General features: G+C 41.7%; 1 protein-coding gene and 1 long non-coding RNA gene across 10 annotated transcripts in view; both read right to left on the reverse strand.

The window, feature by feature from the left end:
• LOC140466665 (mucin-5AC-like) overlaps positions 1 to 7341 on the reverse strand; it is a 161935-nt gene extending 154594 nt beyond the window's left edge. For all 9 annotated transcript variants that reach the window (XM_072562103.1, XM_072562100.1, XM_072562106.1 and 6 more), the window contains exon 1: positions 7210 to 7341. In XM_072562103.1, coding sequence (XP_072418204.1) covers positions 7210 to 7258 — 49 coding nt within the window. In that variant the 5' untranslated portion in view covers positions 7259 to 7341. The remainder of the gene's footprint in view (positions 1 to 7209) is intronic.
• A 3814-nt stretch (positions 7342 to 11155) lies between these two features.
• LOC140466624 (uncharacterized) overlaps positions 11156 to 20436 on the reverse strand; it is a 39156-nt gene continuing 29875 nt past the window's right edge. The window contains exon 3 of the long non-coding RNA XR_011955233.1: positions 11156 to 11596. This is a non-coding gene — a long non-coding RNA (uncharacterized lncRNA). The remainder of the gene's footprint in view (positions 11597 to 20436) is intronic.

The following is a 20436-nucleotide window of genomic DNA, read 5'->3' on the forward strand; positions in this document are numbered from 1 at the left end:
CTAATCTTGTCTGAAACGAAGGACAAAACTCGATCCAGATTTCCTGTATTCCAATCATTTTGAAATTCACACCAGCATTAGCACTGACCTTGCCAGTGGGAAATCACACCTGGGTTTCTAGCAGAGGACATTTGCCCAGGCTAAAATAACAAAAAACAGCATGAAGCAATGGCAAGTACAACACTACCCGAACAGGGAATAGAATGAATATAGATGTATGTTATTATCATGTATTCTCAGATCCTTGCTGCCCTCTTCCATTATTATCCTGAACCATGGTTTGAAAATTGTGAGGTAATGCCATTTCTACAAGTTTATCCTTTGGAACAATTCTGTGATGCATTTTGTAAAATATAGGTCTCATTATTAGATTACTTACAGTGTGGAAACAGGCCCTTCGGCCCAACAAGTCCACACCGCCCCGCCGAAGCGTACCCACCCATACCCCTAACCTAACACTACGGGCAATTTAGCATGGCCAATTCACCTGACCTGCACATCTTTGGACTGTGGGAGGAAACCAGAGCACCCGGAGGAAACCCACGCAGACACGGGGAGAACGTGCAAACTCCACACAGTCAGTCGCCTGAGGCGAGAATTGAACCCGTGTCTCCGGCGCTGTGAGGCAGCAGTGCTAACCACTGTGCCACCGTGCCGCCCACAAAATTATGAAAATTAGCAAAAGAATTAACATTGTTGACAAAACCAATTGCTCAACAGTCCCAGCAGTCCAGTGAGACACCTTAACAGCAATAGCCTGAAGCAATCTAAATATATGTGTATGTATATATATATTTATTAACAGCTTCACTCCATAAAACCCAACGTGATTTTTAGCTGATTACTGAACAAGCCTGAAAATGTTTTGGCTTGTCCTTTCCAGTGTAACAATGTAAAAATTCTCAGAATAAAAATGTTCCTTCTCCAGAGATGATGACAAAGGGAAATAATTGTGGGCAGCACGGTGGTACAGTGGTTAGCACTGCTGCCTCACAGCGCCAGAGACCCGGGTTCAAATCCCGCCTCAGGCGACTGACTGTGTGGAGTTTGCACGTTCTCCCCGTGTCTGCGTGGGTTTCCTCCAGGTGCTCCGGTTTCCTCCCACAGTCCAAAGATGTGCAGGTCAGGTGGATTGGCCATGCTAAATTGCCCGTAGTGTTAGGTAAGGGTTAGATGTAGGGGTATGGGTGGGTTGCGCTTCAGCGGGGCGGTGTGGACTTGTTGGGCCGAAGGGCCTGTTTCCACACTGTAAGTAATCTAATCTAATCTAATTGAGCATGTTAGCCCTGGAGAAACATTTGCCCCTTTATAGCTACCTCACTAATTAAGTTCCAGGTGATAAAGTCCACACTCAACTTTCTCAATCTGACACCAAATAAATGGCCATTTAAAGACCTCAACATGTTGATTAATGCCATGCCTTCCCAGTGCGTGAGAAAAATGGTAAACTGGAAACGAGAGCAACCTGCTTACGAAGGTGGGGCAGATTGTGGGCCTGCCCAGTCTGGAGGCAACCAAAAGGTACAGATGGAGTGCAAGAGGGTGGACTCTAAAAGTCACCCTTTGCTATTGCCTCCAACACAGTCCCCACCTCCTACAACGCCCAAACATCACTGCTGGATTGCCCAAGGAGTAGGCTTCAATTTGTGGTATTTATGGCACAGAACCTGCTGGCCTCTGAATGGCCTGCAACTTCTAGCAACCTAGGCCAACATTTTTGAGGCCTGATGGGAGTGCCATCGAGTGAGTTCTCTCTATAGTGGGAGTTGGCATGTGTGTGGCCAATAAACAGGCTGACCTCCATCCATAGTATCAAATAGGAGAAAATGCCATCTTTAATTCATGGCTAACAACCTTTCTGCAACCAAACATTAATTTTTACAAGTATGCTTCAGTTTTTGATTTTCGTTGGAAAATTAGCATTTTTAAACTTTTCTTCTTGTCTGCTTTTATATCTGTGTTAGTCTCATTTTTTTCCCCCACTCTTTCTGTCATACTCCGTACATGATTTAACATTTGATTTCTATCTGGCACTTGCCAAATTCCAATCTGTGTGTTCATTAAAGATCATTCAATCTAACTCTGTTCATGCAAGTTCCAGATTCCGAGTAGAAGGCCCTGTGCTGTGAAAGTTCACTAAACACAGTTACACTTTAACCCCATAGAAGGTTTGTGGCCAAGTCTATATGTACTGAATAGAAACTGTCATTCATTTACCAAAAAGAATAAAATCGAGCCCAATGTTTGCTAATCTTTTATCTGTTACACAGTTAGTAGTAGGGCTCTGGGGAGTGCTACCTAACAAAAAGGTCTGAGGTTCAGGAGCATAGTTCCTTGTAATTGGAGTTGTAGGGTAGTTCAGAAGTCATTTTGCATGCTTGCCTTCATTGGTCAGTGCATTGGGTATACAAGTTAGGTCATCATGTTGCGGTTGTACATTGTTTAAGCCACTATTGGGTTAATTCATTCCATTCTGGTCTTCCTGTTAGAGGGAAGATGTTGCTAAACTTGAACAGGCTCAGGAAAGATTTACAAGGATGTCGCCATGATTGGAGGCTTTGACCTATCGGTAGAAGCTGAATAGACTGGGGCTTTTGTTTGCCCCTGGCGTGTTGGAGGCTGAGGGGTGACTTTATAGAAGTTTATAGAATCAGGAGAGGCACGGATTGGGTGAATAGCCAAGGCCTTTAACCCAGGATAGAGGAGTCCAAAACTAACAGCATAGCTTTAAGGCAATATTTAAAAGGACTTGAGGGCTAACTCTTTCACACAGAAAGTGGTGCCCATATGGAACAAGCTGCCTGGGGAGTTGGAGGAGCTTGGTACAATCACATTTAAAAGGCATCTGGATGGGTATGTGAATAGGAAGGACTTTGAGGGACATGGGCCAAATGTTGGCAAATGGAACTGGAACAATTTAGGATATCTGGTCGGCATGGACGAGTTGAACTGAAGCATCTGGTTCCATGCTGTATAACTTTATGACTCTATCACTCAGTTCTGACAAAAGACCTTCAGACTGAAATGTCACACAAGTTCCTGTCTGTGGTCTTCTGAAACTCAGTACTACCTTCAAATAGGCATTAGAGGGCGGCAGATTTGGGAAGCAGTCATCCAGTCTGAGCCTTCCTGGCTCAACCAATCAGTACTCTTCCAGCTTGAAATTGGGAGCAGGGTGCCAGTGCAGATAGGTGAAAGGGTGCTTCAAAATCCAGGCAGCCCTTTTCTGAGTTTTTTTAAAGTTCCTATTTAGCAAACACTTTTGCACTCAAGTGCCACTAATGGGAAGAGAAAGGGGGGTGTGGGGTGGCATTGATAAAAGCCTTCCCAATGCCAATTTGCAGCTGCAGCTCCACCTAGACAGGCAGAGGAAAAAAAGCCAGATTTCTCTAAATATCTGGTACCTAAAATTCCTCATTGCTGGGGTCATTCTAGTAAATCTGCTTGAACCCTCTCCAGGGCTTTAACATCCTTCCTTGAACAAGGTGCCAGAACTGAACATAACACTCCATATACGTCTGATCAATAATTTGTAGAAATGTAGCATCACTTCCTTGCTTTTTATTCCGTGCATCTATTTATAAACTCAAGGATCCTGTCAGCCTTCTTACCAACTGTTTCAACTTGCCTAGCAATTTTCAGGGAATTATGTATTCAATCCCAAAGGTTCTAGTGCTCCTGGATATTCCAGTTGCACAGTTTGGGAATCTGCAAAGCCAATAGTTAAATGTGAACCTCACCATGTAACATTGGGGTATTATCCCTTTCTACATTATATCATAAATTCATTGGAACAATTCTTGGAAACAAGCCTTGGGTTACCAGTCTTCGTTAATCATATTAATCTTAAAACTTTAACAAATGCTCCTGTGATGAGTTTGGAACATAAGTAGGAAGGGAGTTGGGAATAAGGAGTGAATAAATATTTTGCAGCTTGCTCGATTAATTCAATAAATCTGTCCCTCAGCAAAGTAAATAATAACATCCCACACTAGAGTAAATTACACAATCTTGATCCTTGCTCCTTTTTGTTTTGTGTTACACTGATTAATGATCACATGATTATTCAGGTTGTTTAATCTGGTCCAAAAAATCATTTCAAAATATGGTTCTAATATATCCAGGTTTCAAAATTGAATAGTTTATGTTTTATTGGAAACATGGAGTAAATAATTCTTATGTTATGATAACCTTACAAAGCTAGATGCTCTTGTGTTCAGAATTACATAAGTGATCATCACTGTCTCAGCACCTTTATGAATTACCAATAGCAGCAATTTCTTTAGAGCACAATTGTTTTCATCTCATTGTCTGTGAAAATATTGTAAACTTGAGATGCTCCAAGAATTTTCAGAGAACTGTTCTTATGTAACTTATATCAAAAACATTTATATAGAGTCTTTAAAATAGAAACACATCCCAAAAGCATTTCAGAGGACAGTATTAAAGAGAATTTGGCTTTGAGCATTTGACCAGTCTGGATAGCTTGCAAATGTTCCTGAGAGAGTTACAGACCGGTTAATAGCCACTTTCTACAGTATGTGCACTTTTTTTAAAAAAAAGGTTTTCTTCAATAAACAATTGGAGAGATTGTCAGTGTTCTATCTCTGAAACTGTGTCCATCATGACAACTCTCGAGCAATGCTGTAGTGCTCCAATTCTGGCTTCTTGCTCATTCCTGTTTTCATTCATTCATCAGTGATGGTTGTGCCTTCAGATCCCTCCGTCCTCAGATTCTAAACTGCTCCCTGGACCCTCCCCATTTCTTTCTCCTCCTTTGGGTCACTCCTTAAAGTTTACCTTGTTTGCCAAATTTTTGACCACTTATCTTAGTTCCTCCTTCCATGGCCCAGTGTCAAATTCTGATTGATAACATTCATGTGAAATGCTTTTGCCCTCTTTTACTGCATGAAAGGCACTCCATAAATACAAACTACTGTTGAAACCAGTCAGTTCAGAAGGTGTTTCTGAAAAGCTCTTGGACCATTTCAATGCCACAACATTTTTGTAGAAGATGAGAAAATCGAAAGCAAATGTATTCTAAAGGGATTGTTATTCTTAGTATTGCATAAACATATTTAGGCAATGATCAGATATTTATTTATAAATGCAAGACCTGCACAGCTTTATTCGGTTTTCAGTCCACAAATCAAAAGTATGTGTGAATGGAGATAAAGGGACCAATTGCCTCAGGTCTTAGGCTGTTAGGAGCAAGGCAGTAATTTGAAATAGGTTATCAATCAGGCTCAACAAGATGTTCCTGGCTGCCTTGTACACAAACTTTTATTCTAAAGGGATTAGGACTGACAGTCATTTTGAAAGGTAATTGTTGCTGCAAATGAATTCTCCTGCATACCAGTGTAAAAAATGATTGGTATTGCAGCAAAAATTTGTTAAGTCAAAATTTCAGTCCAACATTGGGGTGGCTTTTCTAAAATGCTGGACTTGTATCGGTGTATCTAATGAATTGTAGAAATGAATCATAGAATCCTTATGGTGTGGAAACAGGCCATTCAGCCCATTGAGTCCTCAATGATCTTCTGAACAGCATTCCACCCAGACCCACCCTTTCCCTGTAACACTGCATTTCCCATGGCTAATCCACTCGCGTGCACATCTTTGGACTGTGGGAGGAAATTGGAGCACCTGGAGGAAACTCCACATACAGTCATCAGATGCTGGAATTGAACCTAGGTCCCTCGTGCTGTGAGGTAGCAGTCCTAACTATTGAGTCACCATGCTGTATCTTCAGAGAAGTTGTAACTTTATCAAAGGAAGCCAACGGTGGACAGTAACAAATCTATTTTTATCTTCCAGTAACAGCACTAAAAACATGAGCCCTTCAGATTGAGCTAATAATCTGATTGATACAATGCAAGAGCCCTATTTTTGTATAGAAATTACATATAAACTTAAAAAATGGGAAGCTATTTTTAGTCTAATGCCAGTAAGAAAACTTGACTAAATGCTTCCAGCCACTCTTTAATAAAAATAAAAATGTCATCTTTGAACAAATTCATCAGAAATAGTTAACAGGCAAGCTTTAATTTTCAAACCCTATTTTTTGATACAGTCACTTAGATCATAGAGAATGGGGAGAGAGATTAGAAGAAATTTCAGTAAACCTGGAATGTTTCATCACAGGGAGTGGTTGAAGCAAATACCATTCCATACTTTAAACGAAATCTATTTGAAAGAGAAAGCTACAAGACAGTCAGAAGAACATCAAGCAATAAAATTAGTCCTGGGATTATGTAACAAAATATCAGCACAGTCACAATAGATGAATGGTCTCTGGCTACATTGTCAATGTCTATGGATGATGGTACTGACATACTGAGGTAGGAATTCAATTCTACAGATTTTAATTTCTCTTCAACTTTATCTCAGATATGAAATATGTTATATTGTAGGATTTTTTTTTAGCCAGGGAGATAGTAAATACAATTTAAGAGTACTTAAAATTGAACAGATTACAGGGAGATAGTGGCACAATGATAATATCACTGGACTAGTAATTGAGATGCCCCAAACTAATGAACATGCTTTCAAATTACATGGCAGCATTGTGAATTCAATTTATAACCCTAGAATTATAAAATTCAACTGAGTTATGGTGATCATGCAGCCTATTATTGATTGGTCTTAAATAAAATCCATCCAGTTCACGACTATCATTCAGGGAGGGAGATCTGCTCTCCTCACTCAGAATGGCTTACGTATCCCAGACACCCTAAATGCCACCTGAAGAAGCATAACAAACTATTCAGTTCAGTTCAAGGGAGAGTGAGGATGGGCAACAGAGGCTGCCCTTGCAATGCCCATTGCCCACAAAAAGAAGAATTTTTAAATGATCTTTATAGATTAAATGTATATTACTGCTGCAAACAACAGTTTCTCTCATGCAGTCAAAGAGAAGAACTTGTCATTTTCTTTTGACTGATGGAATTGGTATTGCTTTCAGTCCCATCTACCAGCACAGTGACAGCCATTTGAGATTTTACATGTTCAAAGAACCATTCATATTAAGTTTCGTAGAATTCAAATAAGTGATTATGCAAGGCCCCATTACAAAGACTCATCTTGAAGAAAACCAATATATGATAATACGATTTTATTACATATAACAGTTTGCATAAATCTAAAAAGACATCAGCTATTTTATTTCAAAATCAAATATAGAACAAAATAATATGTGATGTTACTTACCTTTGCACAGGGACAGACCCCAGAGGACGACTAATACAAGCTTTTCCATTGTATTAGTTTTGAATGTGAGTAGGCACTACACTCATCCTAGTGAACTACACTCACCAGTGCATACCACTTCTTCAGTCCATTTATATAGCTCTGCTCTCTTAGCTCATTTGAATAGAACAAGGAAGTTGAAAGCATTTATTTGATAAGCATTTTCCTTTTGATGGTGAATTTAACCCTTTAGATTTTAAAACATTGTTATAGCCTCTTAATTCATCGAGGTCTTTTTTTAAAACACGAAAGTAAGATAAATAAAATGTCTTGCAAAGTTATTTTAAAAGTATTTCTGCACATTGGCCAGAACCAGTTCTAAACCTCACTCCTCTTCACAGTAATCCCGGCATTTATTCATGAGGGGTTTCTGAATTAATCTTTTTCAAAATGATTCCAAAATTCAGCGTTATTATGTATCATACTGACGTTAAGGAGTGGATCTTTGGGATTTGTGGACAGTAGGATCAGGGGTAGGTGGCCTTGGAATTTCCCACTGCTTGGTCTCTTGGCATTTTGCCAGCACTGTCCCTGTGAAAGGAGCTGTGTTGAAGAAAGCGTGGTGGGTGGTGACTACCAACCTGCATGTTGCTGGTAACCAGTTAATCTAGTTCAGGGATTAAAATGACCACTTCGTGAAGAGATTAATTTTCTAGTCAACAAACAGATTCTACACTTTAACCAAAGCGTAACCAGCTTATCAAAGCAGCCTCATTATGGGATAGTGAAAGTGTGAGGTGGGCTGGCACGGTTGTTGGACCACAGCTGCAGCCACTTGCTGTCCAGTGGGGGGGGGAATTGACCCTCAACCATCATCGTCAAGCTTTTTGTGGCTTCCCTCAATTTAAATTTTACTGTGTTGTTGGTGCCTCCATTGAGGTGCCCTCTATATGCAAAAATAAACAACACCCATCTTAGGGATGCAGCTATGCAGCTTTAGAGGAGAATCTTCAAGGTTAGGAGACATACACCATGCTCAGCTGGGTAGCAAGTGCATTCTCTGGCTTATAGCTGGTCAATCCTTTAAAATTGTTCAGAGGTGACAATTAACGATGCATCATATGGTCAGCACTTGCATTTGATCAGAACAGCAGCATCATGGCCCCAAAAGAAAAATCCAGCTTTAAATATTAGTGACTGGAATCAGTGAAGGATACTATATCCATTAAATAACACTGTAGAAGATGATCATTCAGTCCACCTAGCCCATACCAAACCTCTGAAGAGCATTCCACCAGACCCACTTCCCCAACCCCATAACTCAACATTTCCCCTGGCTAAACCACCAAGCCTGAATACCCTTGCACACTACAGGCAATTTAGCATGCCCATCCACTTATCCTGCACATCTTTAGAGTGTGGGAGGAAACCCACACAGACACAGGAAGAATGTGTAAACTCCACACAGACAGTCACCAGAAGGTGGGATTGAACCTAGGTCCCTGGTGCCATAAGGCAACTGTGCTAACCACAGAATTACCATGCCACCCTAGAAATCAAAATTAATTTCATACTTTCTGTGCTTGTTATCTTTTGTGGTTGCGGCAAAGGGAAACGAATACCCCTCAACTTTCTTCATCTGCTTACATCCAGCCTTTGATACATATGTCTACACATTCCTCCTCCAATACCTCTCCGGTCATCCATTTTGGACTTACAAACACCTGTTTCCATTTTTATTCTTAGCCAAAGAATCAATGGCAGTGGCTTCCCTTCCCATTCCTCTGTTACCTCTGTAAAGTTCACTGGTTTGGTGTTTGACTGTGTGCTTCCGTTGCATGTTGCATCATTGGACAAACCTATGGGTGATGTTACAGAACAAGAGAGACTAAAGGTAAGCTGGAGGTTTATCTCAGTGGACATTTCAAAAACGTACTGTAAGTATATACATTAAAAACCTTGTGTATCATCCCTGCATATCTTTGAGACAAAGCAGACAATATTTTCCTTTGACTTTTAATCTACATGATGCCTCTCAGTGACTTTGTCAAAATGGTGTCATTTTTAACATGTACGCTGATAACACCCAGCATGAACTCAATCCCAACTCTCTCAACCCTTTCACGGTATTGAAATTATCAGGCTGCTTATTCAACTAACAGGACTGGATGAACAGGAGGTTCCCCTCCTAGGAAGGTAAATGCATTTACTAAATAGCTAAACAGACTGAGTATCAACTTATAAATCCTTCTAACAGATGCAAATGCCGGGCAGTGAACACTGAAGAGATTCCTGGTCAGTCATGTAATGGAAAGAATAGTGGAGTTTCCACTACCCAGTTTATCACACAGATAGAGAAAAGAATGTTGCCACAACAATTTGGAGTCCTTGGAGGGCTGTTGGCTGGACAGCTAGACAGTATGGTTCAGATTGGCACCTATGACATGTAGGTAAAAACAATGACTGCAGATGCTGAAAATCAAATACTGGATTAGTGGTGCAGTTCAGGCAGCATCCAACGAGCAGCGAAATCAACGTTTCGGGCAAAAGCCCTTCATCAGGAAGGGCTTCATCCTGATGAAGGGCTTTTGCCCGAAACGTTGATTTCGCTGCTCGTTGGATGCTGCCTGAACTGCTGTGCTCTTCCAGCACCACTAATCCACCTATGACACGTAGTTTGATCCTTGTTCTGACTGAGGTGCATTCAGGAGCTGCCTCCTTATGATGGAGATATGGTTGGAATCTGTCTTTGGGCTGAGAACTGAAGAGGACAAATCCATATAATGTTCCTGTTGTTAGGAAATTACTGCTTTTTGCTTAAGATACAATTGCTATAGCTCCCCAAAATATACACAATTAGAAACATTATGAGCTGTAAAAGATGAGCAAAAATGCATTTACTTTTATCTACTTTTATTTGAAATCAGGCCATTAGATTAGATTCCCTATAGTATGGAAACAGGCCCTTCAGCCCAACAAGTCCACACCAACCCTCCGAAGAGTAACCCACACAGACCCATTCCCCTACCCTATATTTACCCCTGACTAATGCAACTTCGCATGGCCAATTCACCTGGCCTGCAAATCTTTGGATTGTGGGAGGAAACTGGAGCATCCGGAGGAAACCCATGCAGACACGGGGAGAAGGTGCAAACTCCACATAGACAGTCCCCAGAGGCAGGAATCAAATGCGGGTCCCTGACGCTGTGAGGCAGCAGTGCTAACCACTGAGCCGCTATACCATTCATTCATTATTGTTCAGCAAATTCCTAGAACTTCTAATCTAATAGCATTGGGTAAGATGGACTGCAGTGGTTCAAAGTGGTGATTTACCACCAACTTTTTTGGGCAACTAAACCTTGTTAATAAAAGCTGAGAGCAATGCCCAGCTGCCACCATGTACATAACCTGAGGGGCTGGCAATAAAGTCACAGAAATCTACAATGCAAAACAAATTCCTTCACCCCATCAAGTGTGCCCCAATCAAAAGCAACCACCGAACTATTCTAATCCCATTTGTAGCACTTGGTCCTTAGCCTTATATGGAGATAGTGAGGACTGCAGATGGTGAATTGAATTGAGTTTATTGTCTCATGTACCGAGGTACAGTGAAAAGGTTTTGACTTGCGAGCAATACAGGCATGACAGAATTAAATAGCATAGATAAGTAAATAATAGGTGATCTGCAGCAAAAACAAAAACGCAGGTATAGGTGAATGTTAAGAGTTTGAGAGTCCATTCAGTATTCTAACAACAGTAGGGTAGAAACTGTTTCGAAACCAGCTGGTGCATGTGTTCAGGCTTCTGTACCTTCTCACTGATGGTAGAGATTGTAGAAAAACATTGCCAGGGTGGGATGGATCTTTGCGAATACTGACAGCGGGCTTGGTAGATGGATTTTATCGATGGGAGGTTGGACTTTGTGATTGTCTGGGCCAAGTTCGTCACTCTCTGAAACCATCTCCAATCTTGAATGGCACAGTTGCCATACCAGGTAGTGATACATCCAGACAGAATACTCTCGATAGCGCACCTATAAAAGTTAGTAAGGGTATCCGCCGTCATGCCAAATTTCCTCAGCTGCCTGAGGAGGAAGAGATGTTGTTGGGCCTCTGTAACCAGTGCATCCACATGAATAGTCCAAGAAAGCTTGTTGTGGATGACCACACCCAGGAGCTTGATACTCTCTACTCGTTCCACCTCTGTGCTGTTAATGTGTAGGGGGGCATGAGTAACATCCCTGAAAGTCAATAATGAGTTCCTTGGTTTTCCTGGCATTGAGAGCTAGGTTGTTCTCAGTGCACCATTTTTCCAGGTCTTCCACGCCCCGTCTGTAGTCTGTTTTGTCGCCATCTGAGATTTGACCGACTATGGTGGTGTCATCGGCGAATTTGTAAATGGCATTCGCCTGGTATTTGGGGACATAGTAATGGGTATACAGTGAGTACAGAGGATAATCAGAAGAATCAACATTTCAGGCAGAACCCTTCATCAGGGTATTCTAATGCTGCTTGACCTGCCATGCTTTCTCTAGCTCCACATTTTATTGACCCATAGCCTTATATGCCTTGGCATTACAAGATTAGATTAGATTAGATTACTTACAGTGTGGAAACAGGCCCTTCGGCCCAACAAGTCCACACCACCCCGCCGAAGCGCAACCCACCCATACCCCTACATCTACCCCTTACCTAACACTACAGGCAATTTAGCATGGCCAATTCACCTGATCTGCACATCTTTGGACTGTGGGAGGAAACCGGAGCACCCGAAGGAAACCCACGCAGACACGGGGAGAATGTGCAAACTCCACACAGTCAGTCGCCTAGGGCGGGAATTGAACCCGGGTCACTGGCACTGTGAGGCAGCAGTGCTAACCACTGTGCCACCGTGCCGCCCACACAAGTGCACATCTAAGTACTTTTTAAATGTAATGAGGGTCTCTGCCTCTATCACATCTACATGAAGTGAATTTAAGATTCCCACCATCCTCTGGATAAGAAAATTCTTCATCCCTGTAAACCTTCTTCTGCCCCTACAGTAAAATCTACACCTCCTGGTCATGATCCCTCCACCAAAGGGAAATGTTTCTTCCTGCCTACCCTGTCTACGCTCCTTATCACATACTTTTCTACTCTCAGGAAATAACCCTGGTCCTTCCAACTGCAAATCTTTTCATTCATCAATGTCAATCTATCACAGAGACTTACCCAGCAACCAGTTCTCATCATCAGCACAATATAGCCAATCACCGTGAAGGTCACTCAAACTGTCTTTTTTGTTGCAAATATTTCAGGCATGGCACTAATTATTGGGAGTGGTGGAAGGATGCATCTATCTCATGACACATAATATCCATTTTTCCACATGTGAAAGAGATTGATTAATGTTACCCTACAACAAAATAGCAATTTTTCAATTTTTCCACCATTGCCACCTCTATAATCTCTCTAAATCAGACTAATTTTACCATCGAAATGTGGAAAATTTGAATAAAATTGTATTGGACGCTGTTTAAGAACTTATGACTGAAGGGGAAACAAATCTACACAATCTATAGTCTCAAGCCGCCCATGACAAGAAAATAAGGCTTCAACAGAATAGGCCATTTGACCCATTAACTCAGCTTAACTTTAGCCAGTTCACATATCTTTAAGACTGATCAGGGAGTTGAAATCTTTCCAATATTTTCACTATTTTAACCTGGATAACCTGGCTTGTTACAGGTGAATTTACCCTGTTCTTCCAGTTCTGTTTCACTGTCATTTTAGACAGATCATTGATTATAAAGTATTATAGTAATGATGAAAACAGCAACAATAACACAATAGACCATGCGTTTATGAGAAAGTATCTTTGCAACTCTTTCAACAAATGAATGAAAAGATCAAAGAGTTTAGCAGTTTCTTTCTGTTTACTCATCTATAAGTCAGCCTTGTTTCATATGTAAATCTGACAATTTGCATTCCAAAGGTTCCTTCAGGGAACTGAGCGGATAATCTTGTAAAACACTTGTTCCTGGATGAGGGCTGGATTGTCTGAAGGTTGCACCCTTCAGATGAGGCATCAAGCCAAGACTGCCTGCTCCTAGAGGTGATCAAATTTTAAAAATGACACTTGGGGGGGTCAAGCGACCATGGGCCCAAAATTGCACATTTCAATTTGTCCCACAGTCAGAGAAATCAGGCCTGACAGAAAATTAGCTAAACTAAATTACACAGCAGCCAGCCAGCAGCTATTGGCTACACAGAATAGTGGAAACCAAGATAAATGAGGTCATAAAGCTTCACGGGGAACCACTTACAACCAGCCCAAAGGTTGTGTTTAGAGAAGTATCGATCAGACATTCTGCATCTTGACTGCCTGAGTATGTTATACCTCCCGGCGCGGCAACAGTGAAAGGTGTTGGTGTGACTCCAATGGATGATGTGAACCCAGCTCATGACCCCATTGGTCAAAGGCCATGGTACATTCTGGAAGTCAGGAGAAAGGGCAGTTAAGAACACGTATGTGAACGACACCCCCTCAACAAAGGCTCAGTGAAGACTCACAGGGAAAATTTGCAACAAGACTCGTGGCAGAAAACCATTTGGCAACCCAGTGAGATCCATGAGAAGCTGGGCCCTGACCTGCAACTTTTGTAGAAGAGAGCCAGTCCTACATCAGAGAGAAAGGGATTTCCAATTGCCTGGTTCAAACATTTGAATAATTGCAGGTAATACCCTTTCTCAAACAGATAGAACTAGATAAAGAGTAAATATTGTGGGAATTTCTGAAAAGCCTACATGGTCTTTCAATAAGTAATATTTTGTTCATAAAATTGATTTATAGAGTCATGGAGTCATACAGCACGGAAGACATAAGCTCAAACTAAACTAGTTCCTCCTGCCTGCACTTGGCCCATATCCCTCCAAACATTTCTTATTCATGTACCTAACCAAATGACTTTTAAATGTTGTAATTGTACCCACATCCACCACTTCCTCTGGAGGTGTATCACACACATGAACCATTCCCTGTGAAAATAAGATCCCCTCATGTCTTCTTGCAAATCTTTCTCCACTCACCTTGAAAATATGGCCCCTTAGTCTTGAAATCTCCCATCACATGGAAAAGACAGCTGCCATTGACTTTATCTATAGTCCTCATGATTTTATAAACTTCTACAAGGTCACCCCCCAACCTTCTACGCTTCAGCAATAAAAGTCCAAACCTCCTTAAAGCTTAAACCCTCCATTTATGGCAACATCCTGGTACATATCTTTTAACCCCTCTCCAGCTTAAGAATATCCTTCCTATAACAGGGTAATCAGAACTGTACACAGTACTCCAGAAGTGGCCTCACCAATGTCCTGTATAACCTCAACATGATGTCCCAATTGCTATACTCAAAAGATTGAGCAATGAAGGCAAGTGTGCTAAATGCCTTAACCACCTTGTCTCCATGTGCTGCAAACTTCAAAGAATTATGTACATGAGCCCACTATGTTTCTCTATTCTGCAGCATGATACAAGGCCCTACTTTTAATTGTAAAACCCCTGCCCATGCTTATTTTACCAAAATGCAATACCTCGCATTCATCCAAATTAAATTCCATCTGCCAATCTTCAGTCCATTGACACAATTGATCACAATCTTAGATAACCTTCTTCACTTGTCTACTATACCATCAATTTTGATGTCATCTGCAAACTTACTAACCAAACTTAATGCCTTCTATATTCGTAACTAAATGATTTACATAGATGACAAACAAGAGTGGACCCAACACTGATCCCTGTGGAACACCATTAGTAAAAGTCCTCCAGTCCGAAAAACAACCCTCACCACCACTCTGTCTCCTGCCATTAGGCCAATTTTGTATTCAATTGTCAAGCTCACCTGAATCCCATGAGATCTAAGTTGACTAATCAGTCTACCATGTGGAGAGTACTTTACTAAAGTCCAGTAAACAACAACTACTGCTCTGCCCTCATCGATTTTCTCAGTTACTTCCTCAAAAATCTCAATCAAGTGTGAGAGAGACAATTTTCCTCACACAAAACCATGTTGACTATCTCTAATCATTCCTTACCTCTCCAAATACTATTAAACCCTATTTTTCAAAATACTGTCATCAAAGTCAGAGTCTCAGGTCTATAAGTCCCAGGCTTCTCCTTAGATCCCTTCTTAAGCAATGGCACAATATTAGGCACTGATCAGCAAACCAAATTTTTTGTCTGCCTCACCAACATAGAGTCATAGAGTCAGAGAGATGTACAGCATGGAAATAGATCCTTCACTCCAGCTCGTCCATGCCAACCAAATATCCTAAATAAATCTAGTATTTGGCCCATATCCCTCCAAACCCTTCCTATTCATATACACATCCAGATGCCTTTTAAACGTTGTAATTGTACCAGCCTCCACCACTTTCTCTGGCAGCTCATTCCATACATGCACCACTATCTGTGTGAAAGAATTGCCCCTTAGCTCCCATTTAAATCTTTCCCCTCTCACCTTAAATCTATGCCCTCCAGTTCTAGACTCCCCCATGCCCAAGAAAAGACCTTGTCTATTTACCATAACCATACATGCCCTTCGTGATTTTATAAACCTCTGAAGGTCACCCCTCAGCCTCTGACACTTCAGGGAAAACAGCCCCAGCCTATTCAGCCTCTTCCTATATCTCAAACTGTGCAATCCTGGCAACGCTCTTGTAGATCTTTTCTGAACCTTTCAAGTTTCAAAACATCCTTCCTATAGGAGAGAGACCAGAACTGCACACAATTTTCCAAACATGGCCTAACCAATGTCCTGTGCAGGCATGACATGACCTCTCAACTCCTATACTCAATGCTCTGTCCAATAAAAAAAAGCATACCAAATGCCTTCTTCACTATCCTATCTACCCGTGACTCCACTTTCAAGGAACTCTGAACCTGCTCCTATTGGGTTGACCTTCCTTGCTGTCTTATTGTATCGCCTTGCCTGTTCTTGCCTAGTCACTTTGTGGTATTGTACAGCTCTTCGTAAGATGCGAGACATACTCTGTTTTTGCCATCAACCCTTATTTGTCAGTTTCATACAGGAGAGTTTATACATTGGTGATAATAAAGCTATGGCCTCTTCTTCTCTCCCTCCAGTAATGCCTTCTTCACTTCACTGCTTCTTTCAGATCTTCCAATTAGACTGACACAGTTTCTTAAGCACAAATTAAGCACTTATAACTGTAGGGTAAACAGTTGGACGTATCCAATCTGTACAGCTGGACATAAGCTCAAAGACCCCATGACAAGAGATATGCACAACAAGAATATGCAATAAGAATAGGCCATTTGATCTATCAACTCATCTTCTCTTTAGCCCATTCTCATATCATTAAAAGCTGATCAGTGAGCTGAATGGGAAATATTTGCAGAGATGGAAAAATCTAATTACACCATTCGGTTGTTAAACACACTGGGAAGAGAGAAAGAGCCTCTTTTGGTTTAATTATTAAAGTCTATAAAAAGACTAATTAGAGAAGTAAGAAATTTGCACTTATCCATTCCTATTCATGACCTCAGGACTTCAGCTTTGCCAGCCAATGGAGGACACTCACGGTTGCAAAGTCCTGATAAGTGACAGTCAACTTCTGCCTAGTGAGGTCCCACAGAGAAGGATGAAAGAATCAATATTACATTTTGAGGAATAGATATTGACCAGGATTCTAGGTGAAATCCTTTGGTCTTTGAAAAGTGTGTTGTCTGTGCCTCAGACACATAAACCAGTTCATGTATTAAAAACACTTTACCCATTTATAGTTACAGATGAGATGACAGAAGGTTGGCTAACGTGGTGCCACAATTTAAGAAAGATTGTAAGAAAAAGCCAGGCAACTGTGGACCAGTGAACCTGATATTGGTGGTGGGAAGTTTGTTGGAGGAAACCCTGATGGACAGGATGTACATGTATTTGGAAAGGCAAGGACTGATTAGGGATAGTCAATATGGCTTTGTGCGTGGGAAATCATGTCTCACAAACTTGATTGAGTCCTTTGAAGAAGTAACAAAGAGGATTGATGAGGGCAGAGCAGTGGACATGATCTACATGAACTTCAGTAAGCTATTCAACAAGGTTCCCCATGGGAGACTGGTCAGCAAGGTTAGATCACATGGAATACAGGGAGACCTAGCCATTTGGATACAGAACTGGCTTGAGGGTAGGAGACAGAGCGTGGTGGTGGGGAGTTGTTTTTCAGACTGGAGGCCTGTGACCAGTGGAGTGCCACAGGGATCGGTGCTGGGTCCCTCTTTTTGTCATGTATATAAACGATTTGGATGAGATCATATAAGGTATTGTTAGTAAGTTTACAAATGACACCAGAATTGGAGGTGTAGTGGACAGCAAAGAAAGTTATCTCAGAGTACAATGGGATCTTGATCAGATGGGCCAATAGGCTGAGGAGTAGCAGCTGGAGTTTAAGTTAGATAAATGCGAGGTGCTACATTTTGGGAAAGCAAATCTTAGCAGGACTTATACACTTAGTGGTAAGGTTCTGGGAAGTGTTGCTTAACAAACAGACCTTGGAATGCAGGTTCATAGCTCCTTGAAAGTGGAGTTGCAGGTAGATAGGATAATGAAGAAGGCATTTGGTATGCATCAGAGGAGCAGGAGAATTGACATTTCAGGCCAGAGCTCTCGGTTCTCCTGCTCCTCAGATGCTGCCTGACCTGCTGTGCTTCTCCAGCAACACATTCTCGACACTGACCTCCAGCATCTGCAGACCTCACTTTCTCCTAGTAACTCTCTACAGCACTGAGGCATGTGCCTGGGATCTGGCTCCAATCTTCAGAGCGGAACTGTGAAGTTGTTTCACTGAATACTTGTTCAGTTGGCGTTCTGAGCAAGGGTCGTTGGACCTGAAACACGGACTCTGATTTCTCTCCACAAATATTGCCAGACCTACTGAGTTTATCCAGCAATTTCTGGTTTTTGTTTCTGATTTCCATCATCCGCAGTTCTTTGGTTTATTTTCTTGTTCTGCTCACCTGCTTAATCTCAAATGTCCTGATGGAAAATTTCACCTTCAAAGTGAATCACTTGGGTTGGGCCATATTTTCTTTGTTCGGTGTATTGAGCCAAATAGTAGGTATGTATGTGACCAGTTCTTCCAGTTCAATATAACTATTGGCATTTACATTCTGCCAATTAAATAGTCTGTTAGCATTTCTTACCTATTCATGAAACTTTAGCGTATCTTATGAAAGGCATACTTTAATAGAGAATCCTTCAATCTTGGCTGAATGACAAAATATTTTTAGACCTAGCTACTTCCGTCAGAATTTTCTTTACCTTACTCATGTCTCAAGTAAATTGTCAGTCATAGCTACTCTGTATACACTTCTAAAAACTCAAACTTTCAATAAAATTTCATGGTGCATTAGTTTATCTTAAACATAACAGCAGCCTCGCTCAGAGCCCAACACCTCCTTGACAACCAGCGTGCTGTAATTTATTGAGGTTAACATTGTTGCACCAAAGCTCTGAAGCAACTGGAGCCACTTGTTCTTTTTAGAAAAGGAGAACAATGAAGACCTCAAAATCTGGCCCCATCATCCCCATGATTTCACACTATCAGAGCCACTTTGCCTCCAAAATGGAATCTACGGGGCAACTTTTTCCACGCAGAGGGTGGTACGTGTATGGAATGAGCTGCCAGAGGATGTGGTGGAGGCTGGTACAATTGCAACAGCGCCAGAGACCCGGGTTCAATTCCCGCCTCAGGCGACTGACTGTGTGGAGTTTGCACGTTCTCCCCGTGTCTGCGTGGGTTTCCTCCAGGTGCTCCGGTTTCCTCCCACAGTCCAAAGATGTGCAGGTCAGGTGAATTGGCCATGCTAAATTGCCCTTAGTGTTAGGTAAGGGGTAGATGTAGGGGTATGGGTGGGTTACGCTTCGGCGGGTCGGTGTGGACTTGTTGGGCCGAAGGGCCTGTTTCCACATTGTAATGTAATCTAATCTAATGTAATCTAAAAATCTAAAAACGTTTAAGAGGCATTTGGATGGGTATATGAATAGGAAGGGTTTGGAGGGATTTGGGCCGGGTGGTGGCAGGTGGGACTAGATTGGGTTGGGATATCTGGTCGGCATGGATGGGTTGGACCGAAGGGTCTGTTTCCATGCTGTACATCTCTGTGACTCTATGACTCTATACTGCTTATGCAATTCAATTGGTCGCTACAGAGGTATATTGGTCAGCGTATTAGCACGTGAACAGGGGTGCGGAGTGTTCAGATCAAGTGGTAATTTTTTGATGCTACATTGTCACTTTCGAACCCAAACTGAACTATTGAGAAAAGTGTTCCACAAAAGGGAGGAACAGCTCCGGTGGAGTTATTTAAAGGAACCATTAATTACTTTTCAGTTAGCAGCTAATTAATTTCTATTGGTGATTGTTGTGATGATAGAGGTGCTTTGTGGAGTCCACTGTTCCTGAAGAATACAGCTAGCTTCGATGATTCTGCATAAATCACCTGTTTCCAGGCAATAATGCACTAGGAGGCATTTCCTTTGAATTCAGAATGACAGTGCCGATGAGCAGACCAGAGGTTATATGAGAGCAACACAAGCTTCTGGAAGATGGAAGAGAGGGGAGACAGACTCTCAACAGCAAGCCATAGCCACCCAACATGTTGAAGGAAACCCTCTGGCTGAACCTGTATGAGGAAAAATGTGTCAGATAATTACACTTCTCTGAAATCAACTTCAATTGCAGCAAAAGAACCAAGTGAGAATTTCATTCCCAGTGGAAGTGAAGGGGATTGTTGCTGTGAGTCTTTGTGCTTCAGTCATTCCAGGCTGGAGCAGTCAATATTTGCCTACATCAGCACAGGAAGGTCACCGACATCCTGTATCCCAGTACAGTGTCGACATGGCATGCTCTCCTGCTGGAGAAGGGCAGGTGAAGTGTGCACACAGTTCCACAAGGTTTACACAAGACAGAAGTTGACCATTGAACACACATATGTCATGCTACAGCTGACGCATAGCATCTCTGAGATGTATCTAATTAAAATGGATTCCAGGGTCTCAGCTTTCGTGTGGAGTGTGACCAAATGCAAGAAATGATGCAGGTCAGTGGAAGCAGTCACAACACCCTTATCGACAACAATCCATTGTACCATCTGTGTTTGAACCATCACCATAAACAAAACAGTGCTCATGGGATGACAATGGCTACTTCCTAATAACAAGCCCCACATATAACCAAATAAAATGTCAGC

This window comes from Chiloscyllium punctatum, chromosome 44 (assembly GCF_047496795.1).
Source record: "Chiloscyllium punctatum isolate Juve2018m chromosome 44, sChiPun1.3, whole genome shotgun sequence".
Taxonomy (NCBI): Eukaryota; Metazoa; Chordata; class Chondrichthyes; order Orectolobiformes; family Hemiscylliidae; genus Chiloscyllium; species Chiloscyllium punctatum.